Source organism: Populus trichocarpa, chromosome 12 (genome assembly GCF_000002775.5).
Source record: "Populus trichocarpa isolate Nisqually-1 chromosome 12, P.trichocarpa_v4.1, whole genome shotgun sequence".
Taxonomy (NCBI): Eukaryota; Viridiplantae; Streptophyta; class Magnoliopsida; order Malpighiales; family Salicaceae; genus Populus; species Populus trichocarpa.
In genome coordinates this window covers 9,726,123-9,743,684 of record NC_037296.2, presented here as the reverse complement: position 1 = coordinate 9,743,684, position 17,562 = coordinate 9,726,123, and the positions used below count along the sequence as shown (strand labels likewise).

General features: G+C 31.4%; 1 protein-coding gene across 6 annotated transcripts; it reads right to left on the bottom strand.

The window, feature by feature from the left end:
- Positions 1–11,194: 11,194 nt before the first annotated feature.
- LOC7483463 (serine/threonine-protein kinase AtPK1/AtPK6) lies at positions 11,195–16,593 on the bottom strand. Of its 6 annotated transcripts, none has more exons than XR_002977108.2 (8): positions 15,694–16,588; positions 14,438–14,520; positions 14,233–14,353; positions 13,925–14,098; positions 13,609–13,716; positions 13,186–13,511; positions 12,534–12,845; positions 11,195–11,949 (listed from the first exon to the last, which is right to left on the bottom strand). XR_002977108.2 is itself a non-coding variant. In XM_024582571.2 (7 exons), the coding sequence occupies exons 1-6, from the start codon at positions 16,333–16,335 to the stop codon at positions 13,227–13,229; spliced, it is 1,413 nt and encodes a 470-aa protein (XP_024438339.2). In that variant the 5' UTR covers positions 16,336–16,588; the 3' UTR covers positions 11,195–11,949; positions 13,186–13,226. The 6 variants fall into 6 exon arrangements, 4 of the variants coding, with proteins under 4 accessions (XP_024438339.2, XP_002318010.3, XP_052301954.1 ...); XR_002977109.2 differs by having other exon boundaries at positions 12,534–12,823; XM_024582571.2 differs by lacking the exon at positions 12,534–12,845.
- Between the last annotated feature and the right edge of the window lie 969 nt (positions 16,594–17,562).

Below are 17,562 nucleotides of genomic sequence, written 5' to 3'. Positions count from 1 at the left end.
CAATCTAGTCTGGTCAAAGTCAAATCTTATCAAATAAATTTCATAAATGATTCAAATTATCAAATCAAACTAGATTAATTGTCCGATTCTTTAATTGAACCACTTGGTCCAGTTTGGTTTTGATAATGATATTTTAAACTTTAAAAAGTAGTTCATTTTTATTTTCTTTTGAAATATAAAAAGGAGAGAAAAATCACATAGAAAAGTGGGTATTTTCACTTGTTAGCACAAGAAATTAAATTTTTTAGCAAAATAACACAAGTAAAAAAAATTATAATTACATAGCATAGTTTTATACTTATTATGGTTTCAAAATGAGGACATGTAAAAAAATCATTATTAGAAAACACAATATTTAGTAGATGTTATTGTGACATCTTCCAAACTACAAATTACCCCTAAATCAAAACCTTAAACTAAACTCTTATTTGTCGAACCCTTACTAACTCATAACCCTAACTAAGGTCTCCAAACATTAACTATACCCTTAATGATTAAAAAAAAAACTAAATGCAAATCCTAAACATTAACCTTAATCCAAACTCTAACCCTAACTAATCTCTAACCTCAAATTATCTACCACAAAACTAACTCTAACTCTAACTCTAACTGATAACCACTAACCCTTAACAAAAAAACTAACATTAACTAATCCTAACCTTAATCTAAACATCAAACATTAAACACCAACCCTAAAATACAAATTTTAAACCATCAACCCTAAATACAAACTTTAAACCTTCTAAGCCTAAAATATAAAATATCTTGTCGATGTGAAATTAAGGACTGCTAAACCTATTTAGGAGTGAAATTTAAGTTTCTTATAATCATAATTTTATTTTATTTTTTTGTGTGAATTGCATAATAACTATAATATTTTCCTCTTTTTATTTATTATATATTTTTTTCAAGCATATTAGAATCAAAATGTCTTTTGAATTTAGGGTGAATTGCAAGGACCTATAGTTTTTTTCCACTTTATTTTTTTTATAATTTATTTGGTTCCTAACACTTGTTTAACAATTATTAATCATGTTAATAACCCAACATATCAATTTGCACTTCTTTCACATGTAAATGCAAAAATAATATTAATATTCAAACTAAACTCAATAATCAATTTTGTTGTTGTCATTCACATGACTATCTGTAAGATTTTAATTTCAAATTCTAAAACTCCAAATCAAATTTGAAAATAAAAATATTTGAATCTCAACATAACTAGCCTAAAACAATTACAAAAATAATTTTACAAATATACTAAAACACTTGTAAAAATAAATTACTAACTTATAATTAATAAAATAACACAACATAAAACTCTTAACTAACTCTTAACTTTTCAACTAGGAAGTAGTGGCAGCATGGTGGTCGTGGCTAAGGAGTGGTGGTAATGTTGTGGGCGGGGGATTTCTGAGGAAAAAAAAGTTGATTGAAAGCTTAGAGACGAAGAACGATGCATTTTTAGGTGTTTTATGGACTTTTAGGGATAGGGTAGAGATAAAAGATGTTGATAATCATACTTTTTAGAGAGATGGGGGGTTGGGTTGTTTCTGTGAGGAGAAGAAAGAAGAAGAAGAAGAGAGACTATATTTAAATTTCATGACAAGTTGCGATTTAGAGTCATGGCATGTTAAGTTACTATGATTGAGAATCACAACATTCATGAAATGTCATATTTCTAAATCACGACAAGAATAAATTATGCTATTCTACCAATATTTTAATTAACGGTACTAATTTTCAAAAACAAAATCTAGAAAAGCTTTGTAATTTACAATATATATTTGGATTACCTAACTTGTCAATTAAAAGATTGTGTGATGTCGTTATTCACATGCTGGATTACGAGGAATTTGGATAACATATAGGCAAGTTTTTTGACCTATATGCAATAATTATTTTTTTATGAATAGTTCGAACTATATTAATTAAACTGGAATAGACAAGGCTGAATTAGACTGGACTGGACAAATAACTATTATGTCTTAAATTTGATGTGCATTGGACTGAATTAGACAATAATTGCATGTCTTGTTTATTTTATATATTGTAGTGGACAATTAAGATAGAACAATATATTGTATTGGCAATAATACGCATGTTTTGTTTAATGTTTAAAAAGTAGATTATAACATATATTTTAACCTAAAATTTTAATTTATTTTATTAATAGCCCAACATATCAATTTGCACTTCCTTCACATGTAAATGCAAAAACAATATTAATATTCAAACTAAACCCAACAATCAATTTTGTTTTCGTCTTTCACATGACCATCTATAAGATTTTGATTTCAAATTCTATTACTCCAAATCAAATTTCAAAATAAAAATATTTGAATTTCAACATAACCAACCTAAAAAAATTACAAAAATAATTTTACAAATATACTAAAACACTTGTAAAAATAAATTATAAACTCATAATTAACAAAAGAACACAATATAAAAATCTTAAGTATTAATTTTTCAACTGGGAAGTGGTTGCAGCATGGTGGTCGTGGCTAATAAGTGATGGTAGCATTGAGGGCGGGGGATTTCTGAAAAAAAAAAAGTTGGTTGGAGGCTTAGAGACGAAGAATGATGCATTTTTAGGTGTTTTTATGGCTAAATAAGAAACTTTTTAGGGCTGGGGTTAAGATAGAAGGTGTTGTTAATCGTGTTTTTTAGAAAGGGGGTCTGGGGTTGTTTCTATGGGGAAGAAGAAGAAGAGAGACTAAGTTTAAATTTTATGATAGGTTACGATTCTAAGTCACAGCATGTTAAGTTAGCACGATTCAGAATCGCGATATTTATAAAATATTGTATTTTTAAACCACAACAAGTATAGACTATGCTATTCTACCAATATTTTAATTAATCATGCTAATTTTCAAAAACAAAATCTAGAAAAGCTTTATAATTTACTATAAATATTTTATGAAATAATATATTTGGATTACCTAACTTGTCAAGTAAAAGATTGTCTAATGTCCTTATTCCAGATGCTGGATCACTAGGAATTTGGATAACATATAAGGCCCCGTTTATTTGCTGGAAAGTAGTTTTCTTTTGGAAAGTGAATTCTGGAAAAATAAATTATTTTCTGATGTTTGGTAATGTAATGGAAAATAAGTTGGAAAATACTTTCCAGTATTTGGTTATGTCATGGAAAATGAGCTGGAAAATAACTTATTAATATTTTATTTTTCTCAAGTTTATTAAAATAATGAGGAACAAATCTTACAAATTAAAAAGTTGAATGAGAATGAAATTGAAAAAAAAAATATAATTTCATAATAAATATTCAAAACAAATATATATATATATATATATATATATATATATATATAGCAATCAAAAGTTTGAGGACCAAATTTGATATAATCAACAAATAATATGATATTTCTAAATTTTTCACAACTTCCGGAAAGTGTTTTCCGCCCAAATTTTCTAGGAAAACATTTTCCTGGAAACCAAGCCAAATTTTTCTTTGACTGGAAATTGTTTTTCGTTGACCAACTTTTCTAATAGCAAGCAAACACAGGAAAGTTTGGAAAGTGATTTCTCAGAAACCATTTTCCGGGAAACAAACATAACCTAAACAAGCTTCTTGACCTATATGCAATAATTATTTTTATTTTTATTTAATAGTTAATATAAGAAATCTCAACTCAGTGTTGTACTTATATGATGTTTGGTACGTCGAATAATATTAATTGGACTGGAATAGACAAAGTTGGTTTGGACTGGACAAATAACTATCTTGTCTTGAAGTGTGATTGAAATTATTTTTTAAAATGATTTTTTTAATGTATTAAAATAATATTTTTTAAAAAAAATTAGCATCAACATATTAAAACGATTCAAAAATACATAATAATTAATTTAAACCTAAAAAAAATTAATTTTTTTTTAAAACATTATCCAATCACAATCACAATGTATTTTTGAAGCCCATACATCAAGATGGCATTAGACTCTGGTTAGGGAATCATAAAAAAATAAATAAATCAATCGTACACGCATTATTTGATATATATTACAATTCATAAAAATTGCAATAAAAATTAATTGCAAATATGAATTAAATAATAAATATGACTTATAAGTGTATGATAAAAAAAAAAAAGTTAAGAGAGAGAGAGAGAGATTAACATACATGACAACACCAAAATCACTCCGAAAATAAAATATTTCAAGAATTCTAATAAATTTCACACTAAACCTAAGGTGTTGTTTGATAAACAAAAAAATGGTAGAAATAAGAATGAATGTTTTATTTGCTGTTTGTAGATGTTTGATTTAAAAAAATGCAAATGAGAACTCTTTTCATGGTGATGGTATTGATATTTTAATAATATATTATTTTTTATTACTATCCCACCATATACTCCGCTACTACAACATCATCACCATAATTATTTTTATTATTTTCATTATCATCAATACTGGTAAAATTATTTTATAATCATTGTTTTTAATATTAAAAAACGAGGTATTAAACACTTAAATTTCATAATAATTACTTGTTAATAAACCAAGATTTTATTAGAAATTTTTTGTATATATATATATATTTTTTAAAAATACTAGATCGAGAAAAATATGCGGGTGTAGTTTTCTCAAACTCTCGAGTGTATTGGGCTGATATACATCAGCCCCAAATGCCCCCAACACAGGCATGATAAGCCTGACACACTCCCAGGCCCAAAACATGGAGTGTCCTAGCATGCATTTCCAACGGGTGTTAAGCCCAGGGCTTTTTGCTATTGCATCTCGTGCGTGGCTAGGTACTCCATGTTTGCCTAGACCTAACGTGTGGTCGGATCCACGACATACATAGATTCAAATATAATATTTGAGTCTAATGCTTACATAAATCTTAAAGAAATTATTTTTTTTAACAAATAGACTTAATCAAACAAGTCTACACTCCACCAACACTATTAGGTGTATTAAAATCTCTTATGACCCATAATGTCTTTATCTCTTACCTGGATAAAATAAATGGAATATAGTTCACAATATAAAATTGATCTATAAGAGTAGAATAACTTTTCAACCCTTTCACTTTAGCAAAAGAATAAGGTTAAAGGGTTATAATACTCCCTAAACCATCTAGGTAAAGGGTTCATAATCTTTTCATTCTGAATATTCTTAGCATACAAATTTTCAAAATCTATCTCTCTAAAATATCATTGCATTTTTTTTCTAAAAAAATATTTACTTAAACATTCGAAAGTCCCAAAAATCTACCAAAAAAAAAAGTTTTACATGTACTAGTCATCAACCACCTTAACCTACCAAGCTCCAAGTATCAGTTACCAGCTATGTTGGCTAAAGAAAATGAATTGATTACTAAAATCAAGAAATTAATCAATTATTTAATATATAAATATTGCTTCTAAATTTTATTTTTTAATCCTCACTTATCAGTGTTCCAAATACAATATTATAATTAAAATATCATTTCAAATTATTATAAAAAAAATACATAAAAATATTGATAAATTTGATGTAAACAAATAAGGATTCCACCTAAAAATCACATCAATGAAATGATGATGTCAGAAGATGACAAATGAAATTTACTTATTACAAGTTGGTTCTTATCTTGAAGACGGTGATAAAGATCAACAAAAAGATAAACTATGTATGCGACATGTAACCAAATTAAACAAAGGATAACCCTACAATGTTGGGCTGGGCTTTTAACTAGTTAATGAACAAAATACAAGCGAAGAAATAATAATATGCTCTCTTTTTTTTTTGTTGAATTAATGCTCCTTTTATATGTTGTAGCTTGTATCAATTATCCTAGCATCAATTGCATTTTTTGTGTTATAATTTCTTTTTAGCTCCATGTCTTTCTCTTGCTTTTATATGTTTTTAATTTATTTATCGATCTCCTTATTATTATATAATTATTGTTAATTTAGAAGAGAGGTTGGATTCCTTGTGTGAGTTAAAAAAAAATGACAACAAATATTTTGATGTTATATTCTTCGATTTATACAAATAATGTGTATATCACAGTTTTTAAATCAAACTTCATCTAGTGGGTAGATTTAAAAATTTAAAGATTCGGAATATTTAAATTAAGTTTTAATTGGATAAGATATTGATTCAATAAAATCTAATCAATCCAATTAAATTTCATCATTAGAAAGTTAACTTTTAAGAGAAAAAAAACATTAAAATGCTTAGAGTATGAGCTTAACCTTTCACCTCTTACATTAACTCAAAAAAGTTTTACAACTCATGAATACCAACATAAATAATTTAATTTAGTTTTAACACGTACAATTTCACCGATCTATATGACAATATTACTACATAAATAATTAATTAAAGCATATATGTTAATCGTTCCAATTAAGGGTTCAAGCGTCATTTAATACTTCTAACAATTTCACCAATCCATATGACACAATATTAATACACAAATAAATAAGTAAAGCATATATGTTAATTGTTTCAATGGGTTCAGTAAAAATATGCCCTTCGAACATGGTTAAATTTACCAAAACAAAAAAAAAGCTAAAAGAGCTCAGTGTAAATTTTGTATCAGTAAATTTAACGTGGATTTTAATAGTGAATTGATAATCTTGTTTTTTATTTCAAAATTATTAAACCTTATATGACGGGTATAATAATTTTTTTAATGTCAAAAGTCATTTATAAATTGATTTATAAATTGAAAATGGGAAGAACACATTTATCCAGCACAATAAAATCACTTGATCAACCTTAACATAAAATTTTTCTAACTTGGCTCTAGAAACTTTATCTTCCTTTACATTTTCTAAAAACATTTAAATAGAGCAATCTTTAGAGTCAAATTTTTTCACAACTTTGGTCCAAAGTCTTCGTGTCTTTTCAAATTGGGTTTTCTTTATAATAATCTGGTTTTTTAGGGGTTGTTTAGTAATTGATTTAGTATAGATATTATTAGGAAAAAAAACCTTGTTGGCATGCAATCATGTGAATTGTCCTTGCGCTTTTTGGATGGTGCATAGGATGCCTTGTGGTGGTCGTACGGTGACTTCCAGAGCAACGTTCGATTCATCTCAGTTTCCCCTCGGTTCAAGTGCGGTGCGTGTTCCAAATAGACATCCAATTTGGTGCATGCGATCCTTTCCTTCTTTTTTTTTCCTTCTCTCTTCAATTTTTGCGCTGACCTTGCAAAAGTTAAAAGCAGCCCTTCAATTTCTTATTTCTTCACATTTGGTTCATGGTTTTTTTAAGAAGATTTATGAAATTGGATTTTTTTTTTATCCTCCTTCAATTTTTTTATCTTTCAGATTTTATCCCTGTTCTTTTAATTGATATTTATTTTATTTAAGATGATTTTTAAATTATTTCCTTTTGTTATTTCATCATTTTTAAGTTTTTATTTCTACCAATTTTATCCTTATTATTTTAATTTTAGTTTTTGATGTCTTGATAATTTTTTAAAACTGATCCATTTTTTTCAATTTCATGTTTCAACATTTAATTTGTTAGAAATCCAACTTCTTACCCGAGTCAAGAATTTTACAGGTTGTGAGTTTGAGAGATTAACATAAGTTTAGAAAATTCACTCGGGTTTGCTTGTTTTTTTGTTTTTTGTTTTTTTAAGCTCATATTGTTTTTCCATTTGTATCCTTCAAAGTTTATTTAATTAGAGATTGAACACCATTATTTTTTTATTTGCTTTTTATAGGATTTTTTACTAATTTTGATAATGATATTATTTGGGATTTTTTTTTATTTGTCATTATCCGTTCAAATCTAGCTTTTTTTAAGAAATTTTATTTTTAAATTAAATTAAATTAAAAAAAATAAGCATGAAATGCTTATCTCATTATATTTTGATTAATTTGCTCGTTTCTTTGACGACGCATAAGGCCTCTCTTGGTGTTGACATGAGCTTTTTACAATGGTGTTTGAACTGTGGTTAAGCAGTGTCCATAATGAAGAAGTAACGGTAGGTCTCCGACAAGCTTCTATTTTTTCTCCTCCTGAATATAATTAACTATTATCTTTTTTGTTTGTGTTATTTACTATGTTTTTTTTTAAATCATATTTTTAAATTAAATCAATAATTCAGATCTTATAGTTTTCTTGCTTTAAAAAAAAAATTATTTGCTCCTTTACAAAAAAATAAAAAAATATTACTTGAGATTTTTTTTAGCATCATTACACATGCTATCTATCTAGTATATCCCCTTGACGTCATGATCTTGGATCACGGACAAGTATTTGTATAGACAAAACCATGTGATGCAAGTAAAGATCCAAAGTAAGGGATAGACGAAGCTGGGCCTTCAGTATTTCAAGGCAATGACGATTTCTTTCCCTTCATTTCTACAAACCAAAAAAAAAAAACTGATGCTGCGGCAGCAGAGTCGAATGATCTGATGGAAAAGAATCTGCACTTGCTAGCTGCCTGCCCCTCGAGCCTCAAGGAGATTGTTGCAATATTTAGGGGCCCCTCTACAAGATGTAATGGTGGTAGAGTTTAGCTACGAACAAAAACATCCTTGTTGAACTTTTTTATTCTTTCTAAGAAAAAATCACTGTCTGACAACCAATTTCAAGATGATTGGCCTTGTTCACCCAATATATATATATATATATATATATATATATATATATATATATATATTAGTTGTACTCTGGAGCGAGTCAATATTATTTTTTTAAATGTAAAAAATATTAAGAGTATAAAAAATATTTTAAACCCCTTGAGTTTGGCAAACATGCATAATCCAAGCGACTTAGATTTGGTGATCATGTTAAACCCAAAAGTCTTGGATCTAGCGCCCATGTCAGGCCTAAGCGCCTTGGGCATGACAGTTATATCTAATTAATTTTTTGATTTTTTATAAAAAAAACATTTTTGATATTCAAGTTCAGAAATTATTTATAAACAACAAATCATCATAAAAATATAATCCATCATTCTAGATCTAAAAATTCAAATCATATCTTAATATTGAAATAATTTATTTTTATGTTTATAAATTTGTTATTGCTTCAATAGAAATTCTATCTTCTCTCCTTTTTTTTTTGAATTTGTATTTTTTTACTCACTTATTGCAAAAATAAATATTTATTTACTGGGTAATTTTCTTTTAACAATACTGGACTATATGTGTTTAGTTTCATTATGCAATTTCTGTAGTTTTTTAACCTTTTATCATATTTGTCTAAACCCTTTATTTGGATTTATGTTGCAAATGAGGTTTTTTTTTTAAAAAAAAAAATAAGACTCAAAACTCTTGGATTTGGCAATGCCAAAAGACCCAAGTCTCTTGGGCCTGACATGACCGCCAGACCCAAGCAGCTAGGGTCATGCCAAACCTAGGCATTGACTTAATGAAAAATATAGTTAAAAAAAAAAAAGAGAGAGAGAGAGGTAGAATTTATATTGAAGGAGTAACAAATTTATAAACATAAAAAATAAAGTATTTCAATGGGAAGATATGATTTGAATTTTTTTTATCTCAAGCATTAAATTAGATTTTTGTGATGATTTGTTATTTATAAATTATTTATAGTTCATTTCTATATAATTTTTTAACCCACGTTACTTGGGTCTGGCAAACATGCCTGACCCAAGTATACTTGAATAACAACAACAACAACAACAACAATAATCATCATCATCATACTAATAATACAAATAATAATAACAACAACAACAATAATAATCAAACTAACAACAACAACAACAACAACAACAACAACAACAATAATAATAATAATAACACTAACAACAATACTAATAACAACAAATAATAATAACAACAATCATGCCACATCCAACGTGCTTGGGTCTGGCAACCATGTCTGGCTCAAGTTTAGTTGGGTCTGGCATGCAACATGCCAGACCCATATTACTTAGGTCTGGCAGGTCCAAATGCATGGATTTGACAATCATGTCAAACCCTAGTAAATTGGGTATGGCAGCCATGCCAAACTCAGGTGCCTTGGGTCTGGCAGCCATGTCAGACCCACGCTTAGGTGTGGCATCAAACATGGTTGCTAGACCCAAGGCGTTTAGGCCTGGCAACCTATATCAGATCCAAGTAAATAACAAACAAAGAGAGGACAATGGTGCACTTTAGTTGTTATGAGAGAGAAAAGAAAGAGAAAACACAAACAATCGATCACCAGCTGCAATCCAACCATGATATATCTACACGCGCCGATAAATGTGAAAGATGGCATGGTTGCGCATCTAGTGATACGACTATTAGTTAGATTTTTCCACCGGAAAGCGTCTCACACGCCTCCTTAATGGCGAGGGCACCACCCACTTGCCGAGGCATGTGAAACACGTTCCAACAGCTTTTTGATTAAAAAATAAAAAATACAACGTGAAAATACTAAAACGACCCTCATAGTCCTCTTAATTACACAAAATACTCATAAAAGCAAAGCTTCTTTTGTCTTTTCTGAGGTTAAAAATGTTATTTGCTTGCACTTGGAAATTAAAAAAACTTGGATTCCCTTATAAAAAAAAGCCAAAAAAATATTTATCCGCTCTGAAAAGATAAAGAATTAAAAGTCTACAATGAAATACCTTCATTTAGCATTTGTTATAACATGCCCTGCCCATGACATTTCAGGCTGAAGGATTCCAAATTTCTCTTCCTTGCTTTGCCACTATAATCAATCGCGTGACCAACAAGGTAACTACAAGCACTTAATAAAGGTGGAGTGATTCTCCCTCCCGCTCTGACATGCACATCCATATCCTTTCCTTTTCCAACTGTTCACTTTCCATAAAAAGTTCCAATTATCCTGATTGATTTCTTATCAAAATTAACTTTAGCTTCTTGTTTATATCTTCCCAGCTTTTTGTACATTAATTATTGCTATCCAAATTGATTGTGCGGTTTTCGAATTTAATCAAAAAACATAGCGAGGCATCTTCCCGAATTTGTCTGATTGTTATTCTTCTGCACGTGTTTCCAGTTTTCCAGCAGAATAACTGCCAAAGTGGTCATCAAATTAACAGCAACTCCAACTATTCAAAGAACTGGTATGCTTCACCCCACAAAAGTTGCAGCTTAATTTTCTTTCATGACAAACAGCACGATTCTTAATTATATATAATGCATGATTACAGACTAACCGGATAGCACACTGATAAAAGATCCGATGACTTGTAAACTTCAGCGAGCAAATATAAAAGCATATTTTACAGGCACCCAAGTTTCTTTAGAAGATCTGGAAAAGCCATAAATAGAAACGCATGCTATGCAGCACTCAGGTACACAGTTTTATGCCATATTAGGAGATAATCTCTGGTTCAGGACCATGGCCCCTTTCCCTTGAGAGAGAAGGCAAGTACACAAGAAGCAGATGAGAATACACTAATCACTAACACAAGCAAGGAAAGGATATGAAAGATCCAGTTCTTTTTCAGTGATCTAACTTATCAGGTTATTTCAGCCAAACATTAAATGGGTAACAAGAAATACTGAAAAACACGTGTTAAGGTAGCTACTTCACTGCTCATGGCGGAGGAGGTAGTATGTACGAGGAGAGTTCTGACATCTCACGAGCATCTTTGTGGTTTTTCTCGTGTACCTTTCTGATATAATCAGAAGCCCTCCCATCTATAACACTGTTCTCCTTGTGGATCGCATGTGTAGAACCATTACCTTCATCTGGCTGCATCACAAATGATATTGGCTTTGAGCTCCCCTGTGACTCTTGTGACCTTCGACTTCCTGGAATTTGAGACAACAATGGTTCATTAGCAACCATGACCGAGCCTGTCATAGGGATATAACTTTTGGTGACAACTGGAGGACTATGTGTTCCCAGACTCATCTTAGCAATAGAAAATGAAGACAATTTTATGATGTTCACCGCCACCTTCATTGAGTTCTCACAGAGGGAATTGTTGCTCCTATTTTTGCTACTCATGGCTACTTTATGGACTTTCAACTATAGCCACTCTTTCTGGACAAATAAGACGATATCTGGATTAACTAAGTGGATCAATTAATAAGCTTCTGAAACTTGCTTTCAAAAAAGTGGAGGATAAACAGCCTGCTTGTTATTCAGGTTCCTCTGTTTGTGACTACTCTTAGTTACAACCATATAAATACAAGCTTCCTACGGGGGCAGAGATTACTTTCTCATTCCATCAATGACTGATAGAAGTCTTTTTGTAAAGGATGATATCGATGAGAGAGAGAGTGAGAAGAATATGTCCTCCCTACTGATCTACTCATGACACATGGTGAAAATCTAGTGATTGGTTTGCTAATATTTTCCTTCATATGCCCAACAAAATTTATCTATATGGATTAAAATAATCCAAACAAAGGGAAAATATATTTTTTGAAAATAAATTTATATTTTATATTTTTTGTAAACACAGCAAAACAACGTTAGTTCCATGATAAATTTATGCCAATCCGTTCAAATTCTTCCACAAAATAAAAGATATGATGCTAGGTTGCAGATATGCCACTGAAGCTAAGCACATTCTAGTGAGGTGCCTAGTGAAGTTTCTAAGGAAGGAGTACTCAATATGTCACCTGTCTCCTAATGAAAAACAAGATTCTTCTATGCTACTTTCTTCTTTGTACTTTAAGAAAGCTTCTCTTTACTATCCACCATTGCTTTACATCACCTTCATGAGGAAGTCCTGAACAGAATCCTCTCTCTCTCTCTTGCCAAGCCATCCAAATGGTCTTTGTGCTTTGGATTGGATATTTTGGCATGCTTTTGATTAAAGACTTCATTAATCTCACATTCTTAAAATTTGATCAGCTCTCAACTAGCATAAGAACCAGCATGGAACCATTGCAACAAACCCAATACTGTTCTGTTTCACCAAAGATCAAAATCTGAAGGGAAAATGAATGAAAAATGGGAAAACTCATCACATTGTTGCTTCTTTCTCACAGGTTAATAAATGATACACTTTTTTCTAACAGCTAACTTAACTAATTGGGACAGAGCACACTGATTCTTGATTGCAGTATACTTCTAAGAAGGATCATGTCCTGAGCTAAAGAATAGGTATTAGATCTCACATCTTTTCTGACAGGGTGTAGTTTAAATACTTATTCAAAAACCAATGCATGATTATACACGAGAGAAGAATGCCTATTTATTTTTTATTTCATTTTCCCCATTATTATTTATAAAAAAAAAAGAGGTCTGTAAAAAGAAAGGTGAACTTACTCAAATTTCATTAGGTTGGCAGTGCTTCATAATCATTTAATTCATCCGGATGAAAGCCAAGGGTTAGGCGCAACATAAGTATACCCTTGAAAATGTTCACCAGCAGTTGGTGTGGGAGCTGGTGAGTCATCAAGGGGCATTGTTGTCCAACATTGGTCAAAGTTGGCTGTACAGTCTTTGCCACTCACATCTGGTATGTACTTTGGCTGCAGTTCTCTCGCCTCTAATTTTTTCCAGTTGATTGGCCGCAACCATTTATGGCCTTTGATCTCATCCCCGCCATCAAGACCACTGCCTAACCTTCTTGATGGTTCTTTCTGCAGCAACTACAACAAAATACACAAATTATGAGCTCTTAATTGAAAAAAGGAAATTCAAACAAACCATTGAAGAAAGGATATATCACAATAAGTGTATACTTACTCCTTTCAGCAAGGAGTGAGCTTCACTACTAAGGTATGGTGGAAGTTTGACTCTCTCTTTGATAATTCTCTCCTGGAGCTTCTTTCTATTTGAGTGTGTAAATGGTGGCTGAGAGAAGAAGTTTTAGAGATCATCTTCAGAAACAACATCCAGAATCAGTGCATACAACAACATTCCTCTTGACGAATCTTTGGAGAGGGGGGGGGGGGGATTGTTGAGGACTTATGCAAAGCTCAATGCCTTAATAGTAACCAGATTTTAGAATTGTTCTTTTTTGTTTACAAAAAAAAAAGTCCTTGTTAATCCAATACATTACCTGCCCAGTTAGCATTTCATACAGAAGTATTCCAACACTCCACCAATCTGCATCTTTATTGTGGCCCTTGGACAGTAAAATTTCCGGAGCCATGTATTCAGTGGTCCCACACATTGAATTGGATCTGCTTGATTCATCAATTTCCTTTGCAAGTCCAAAATCAGTCAGTAGAACCTGCGTGAAGACAATCAGTTTCAGGAAAGACTTGTTTGATTTTATTCTCTAAACAAAAAAAAAAAAAAACTATCCAACTTAAATAAGTTCCACAAATCCTTCCACAGAATAGAGTGCATGGGTAATGCCATTACATGCCCGTCAGCATCCAAGAGAATATTTTCAGGTTTAAGATCCCGATGCACAATCCCGCACTTGTGAAGATGGGCAACAGCAGATACTATCTCAGCAGTATAAAACCTTGCCTGGTCCTCGCTGTGTAACATACCAAGAACCAAAAAGTTAAAACAGGCAAATACGAGTCATGAAAGCAATTTAAAAGTACAAAACATAAGATACCTGAAGATCCCTTGCCGATAAAGATGAAAGAAGAGATGACCTCCATTCATAAAATCCAAGATTAAGTAAAGCTTAGACTTGGTCTGAAGAGAAATGAGGAAAAGATGAAAAGGTACACAGAAGATTATATATTATTCATGCAGACTTGTCCATTGCAAAGGATTTGAAAACATTCCAGAGTCTATTTTAATCCTTCCTGATGAACATAAGATTTTTTAAAAAAAATAAAGGATTACAGTACCCTGATACAAAGATCAGTTTAAGGTCTTGTAATGGTTAACACAGCTCAATAGTAAATATGAAAATCAATAACGCTAAAAACAATAATTCTAAAATCTGACTACTTACATCACCCTTGAAACTTTCAATCATGTGCAATCAAAAGATATTAACTAAAGTACCATTAAGATTCTTGTGAAAATTTTCAAACTTTGTACCATTGACTTGCTAATGTTATAATTGAGCGATGCAATTACAAATTGACAATGAATACATTTTCAATTGAATAGGATTAGGGTAACATGGGCTTTTAATTTCACAATCTGTTACCCCAACAACATCAAAACCAGCTAAAACTGTCATTGTATAGCAATGGACCAGTGTTACACAAAATAATTCCAGATAATGCATTACCTACTGCATTAGTATATAAAGATAAAGAGCATTTGTGTTTGTACATATTCTTAACACCCAAATGGGTAATGAAGCTGAAAAATAAAGATACGGAATAGTTTTATTGACTGTATCAGTTTTTCTCCTGATATGAAATGAAACTATGGTGAAGAGGGCCTGAACATCCATTATAGGCAACACGTGCTACTATACCGGCATGAAACTAAATTCTCAATGCAGTATTGCTGTTTCTAATGCTTTCTTCCCTTCACTTCCAAAAAGAAAAGAAAAAAACACAAGCATTATTCATTTATAGCAAAGCAGCTATTATTATCCGCATTGCAGCACTACATAACATCAGCATATTTGCTAGTCTTTACTGCATGACATAAAGTAATGCTCTTTTTTTCTTTTCTTCCCTAGAAAATTTTCATGTGAATTCAACTAGAACAAAATCCCATTATATCAAAAAACAAAAAATGCAACTACTTTGCTCTATTAGACCAGAACAAGCAATCTTGCATACAAGAATTAAAGATGTGTACAGCGCAGCATCCAAAAGTTACAATATTTAAAAGAACAACTTGAACAATCTCCAAGTATAAGAAGAAAGAAGTCAGAAAAAAAGAATAATGAAACAGGACCTGAAAGGAGTAGCGAAGCTGGACGATAAAGGGGTGCACCACTTTAGTGAGGATATCCCTCTCAGCCTTCATGTAATCAACATGTTTCTTTTTAATAATTGTGTCCTTCCTCATTACTTTCATTGCATAAATCCCATCCCCACTACCTCCTCCTCCTCCTTTTTCTTTGCCATCACCAGTCTTCTTTCTTACTTGAAACACCTTACCAAATGCTCCCTTTCCTACCACTCTCAGTATCTCAAAATCAGCAGGCCCGATTTTATTATTATTACCACAACTGCCCACTTGACCCTCATCATCCTCGCTCTTTCCCTTTTCATTGTCACAACTTTCATTTTCTATTACAGCTTCATCATCTTCTTGGATATGGTGGAAGGGGAGAGGAGAAGAGGGAAGAGGGTAGCGAGGGGAGGGGCCCACAAAGGAGTGGGACCTGTTGTGGATGACAGGGGGGTCCAGGACAGAAGATGACGTGGAAGGAGAGTGTGAATGGTTAGGGTCATGCGGGGTTGATGATGGGCCAAATACATCAGAGAACTCAAGGTCATTTGGAGGTGTGATCGTGAGTTTCTTTAAGTTGATGGATAAAAGAGAGAGAAGGGTTTTCTTCTGAGATGTGGAAACCAATTTTCTTCTCTCCATTTTTTTTTTTTACAGCAATTGGCAACTCTTGGCTGGCTATGGAATCAATCAGTAAGAGAGGAGAGGGGAAGGAAGGCAAGAATTTTGATTGGCAACGAAGATTGAGAATCAGTTATCAGAGAAGGAATGATTGCAAAGTGGAAATAATAAAAGCTAATAATATGATTCATTGAGGGGAGGGAGAAAAGGGACTCCAGAACACCACCAGGCACCAACTAGTTCTAGTTGAAGTTGTCTGCCAACACCAACGCGCTTCTGATGCTTTATGTCATCACTCGCTACTCGCTCTTTAGCCTGTAGCACCCATCTTTCATAGTTGGGTAAAATTAAAATACTAGCTGCAATCAGAAGTTGTATTTTTGGACTCTAGGTAAAAAACAAAAAGATAAAATAATAGTTTAAAATTAAAATAGGAAGGTTTATACGTTACTTGCAAGTCATAAGTATTAATAGCTAAGCTCTCAAATTATAAAATAGTTTGATATAATTTATACTAAAAAAAATCTAAAAATAAAAATATTAGAAAACATATTAAAACTTTAATAAGTTACATCACTAATACTAATAAAAAATTTCAACAAGAAATTTCCAACAACATTTAAAATTATCACAAATACTCAACGAAATGAATCACAAAAATTGTTTAAAGGTTGCGGGCTTAATTTTTTTTAGTGGCTCATATAGCCTATTTAGATTACTATTGGTGACCTTCTATTGTGTCATTAGATTTTTTTATCGATATCTTTTTAATGACACTAATGATGTCATCATCAGAGTTTCAATATGCATTCAGTATCTCTTTATATTTTTTTTTTTTACTTTTATCTCTCTCCTCTATTCACAAATTACTAAGAGAGAGGGGAGAGAAAAAAAAAACAAAGAAAGAAAAAACCTTAAAGACACACCAAAACACTGATGCTGATACCACCAGTACCATCAAAAAACATCTCGACAAGATGAATCCGACAACATCAAGAAAGGTCATCATCTGTGATTGGAGTGAGTCACGTGAATTGCCGAAAACACAAGTGAGCTTTACCATTTTTGGATGGCTCATATGGCTCGCTCTATTCAACGTTGGTAACCTCAATTGGTATCATTGAATTTGTCTCATTGAGATCTTTCTAACAATACTAGTGGTGCCATTATTAGAGTTTCGGTGTGTATCCAAAATCTTTTTTCTTTTTTTGTTTCTCTCATTTCTCTTTATTGAGAATTATGTCAAAC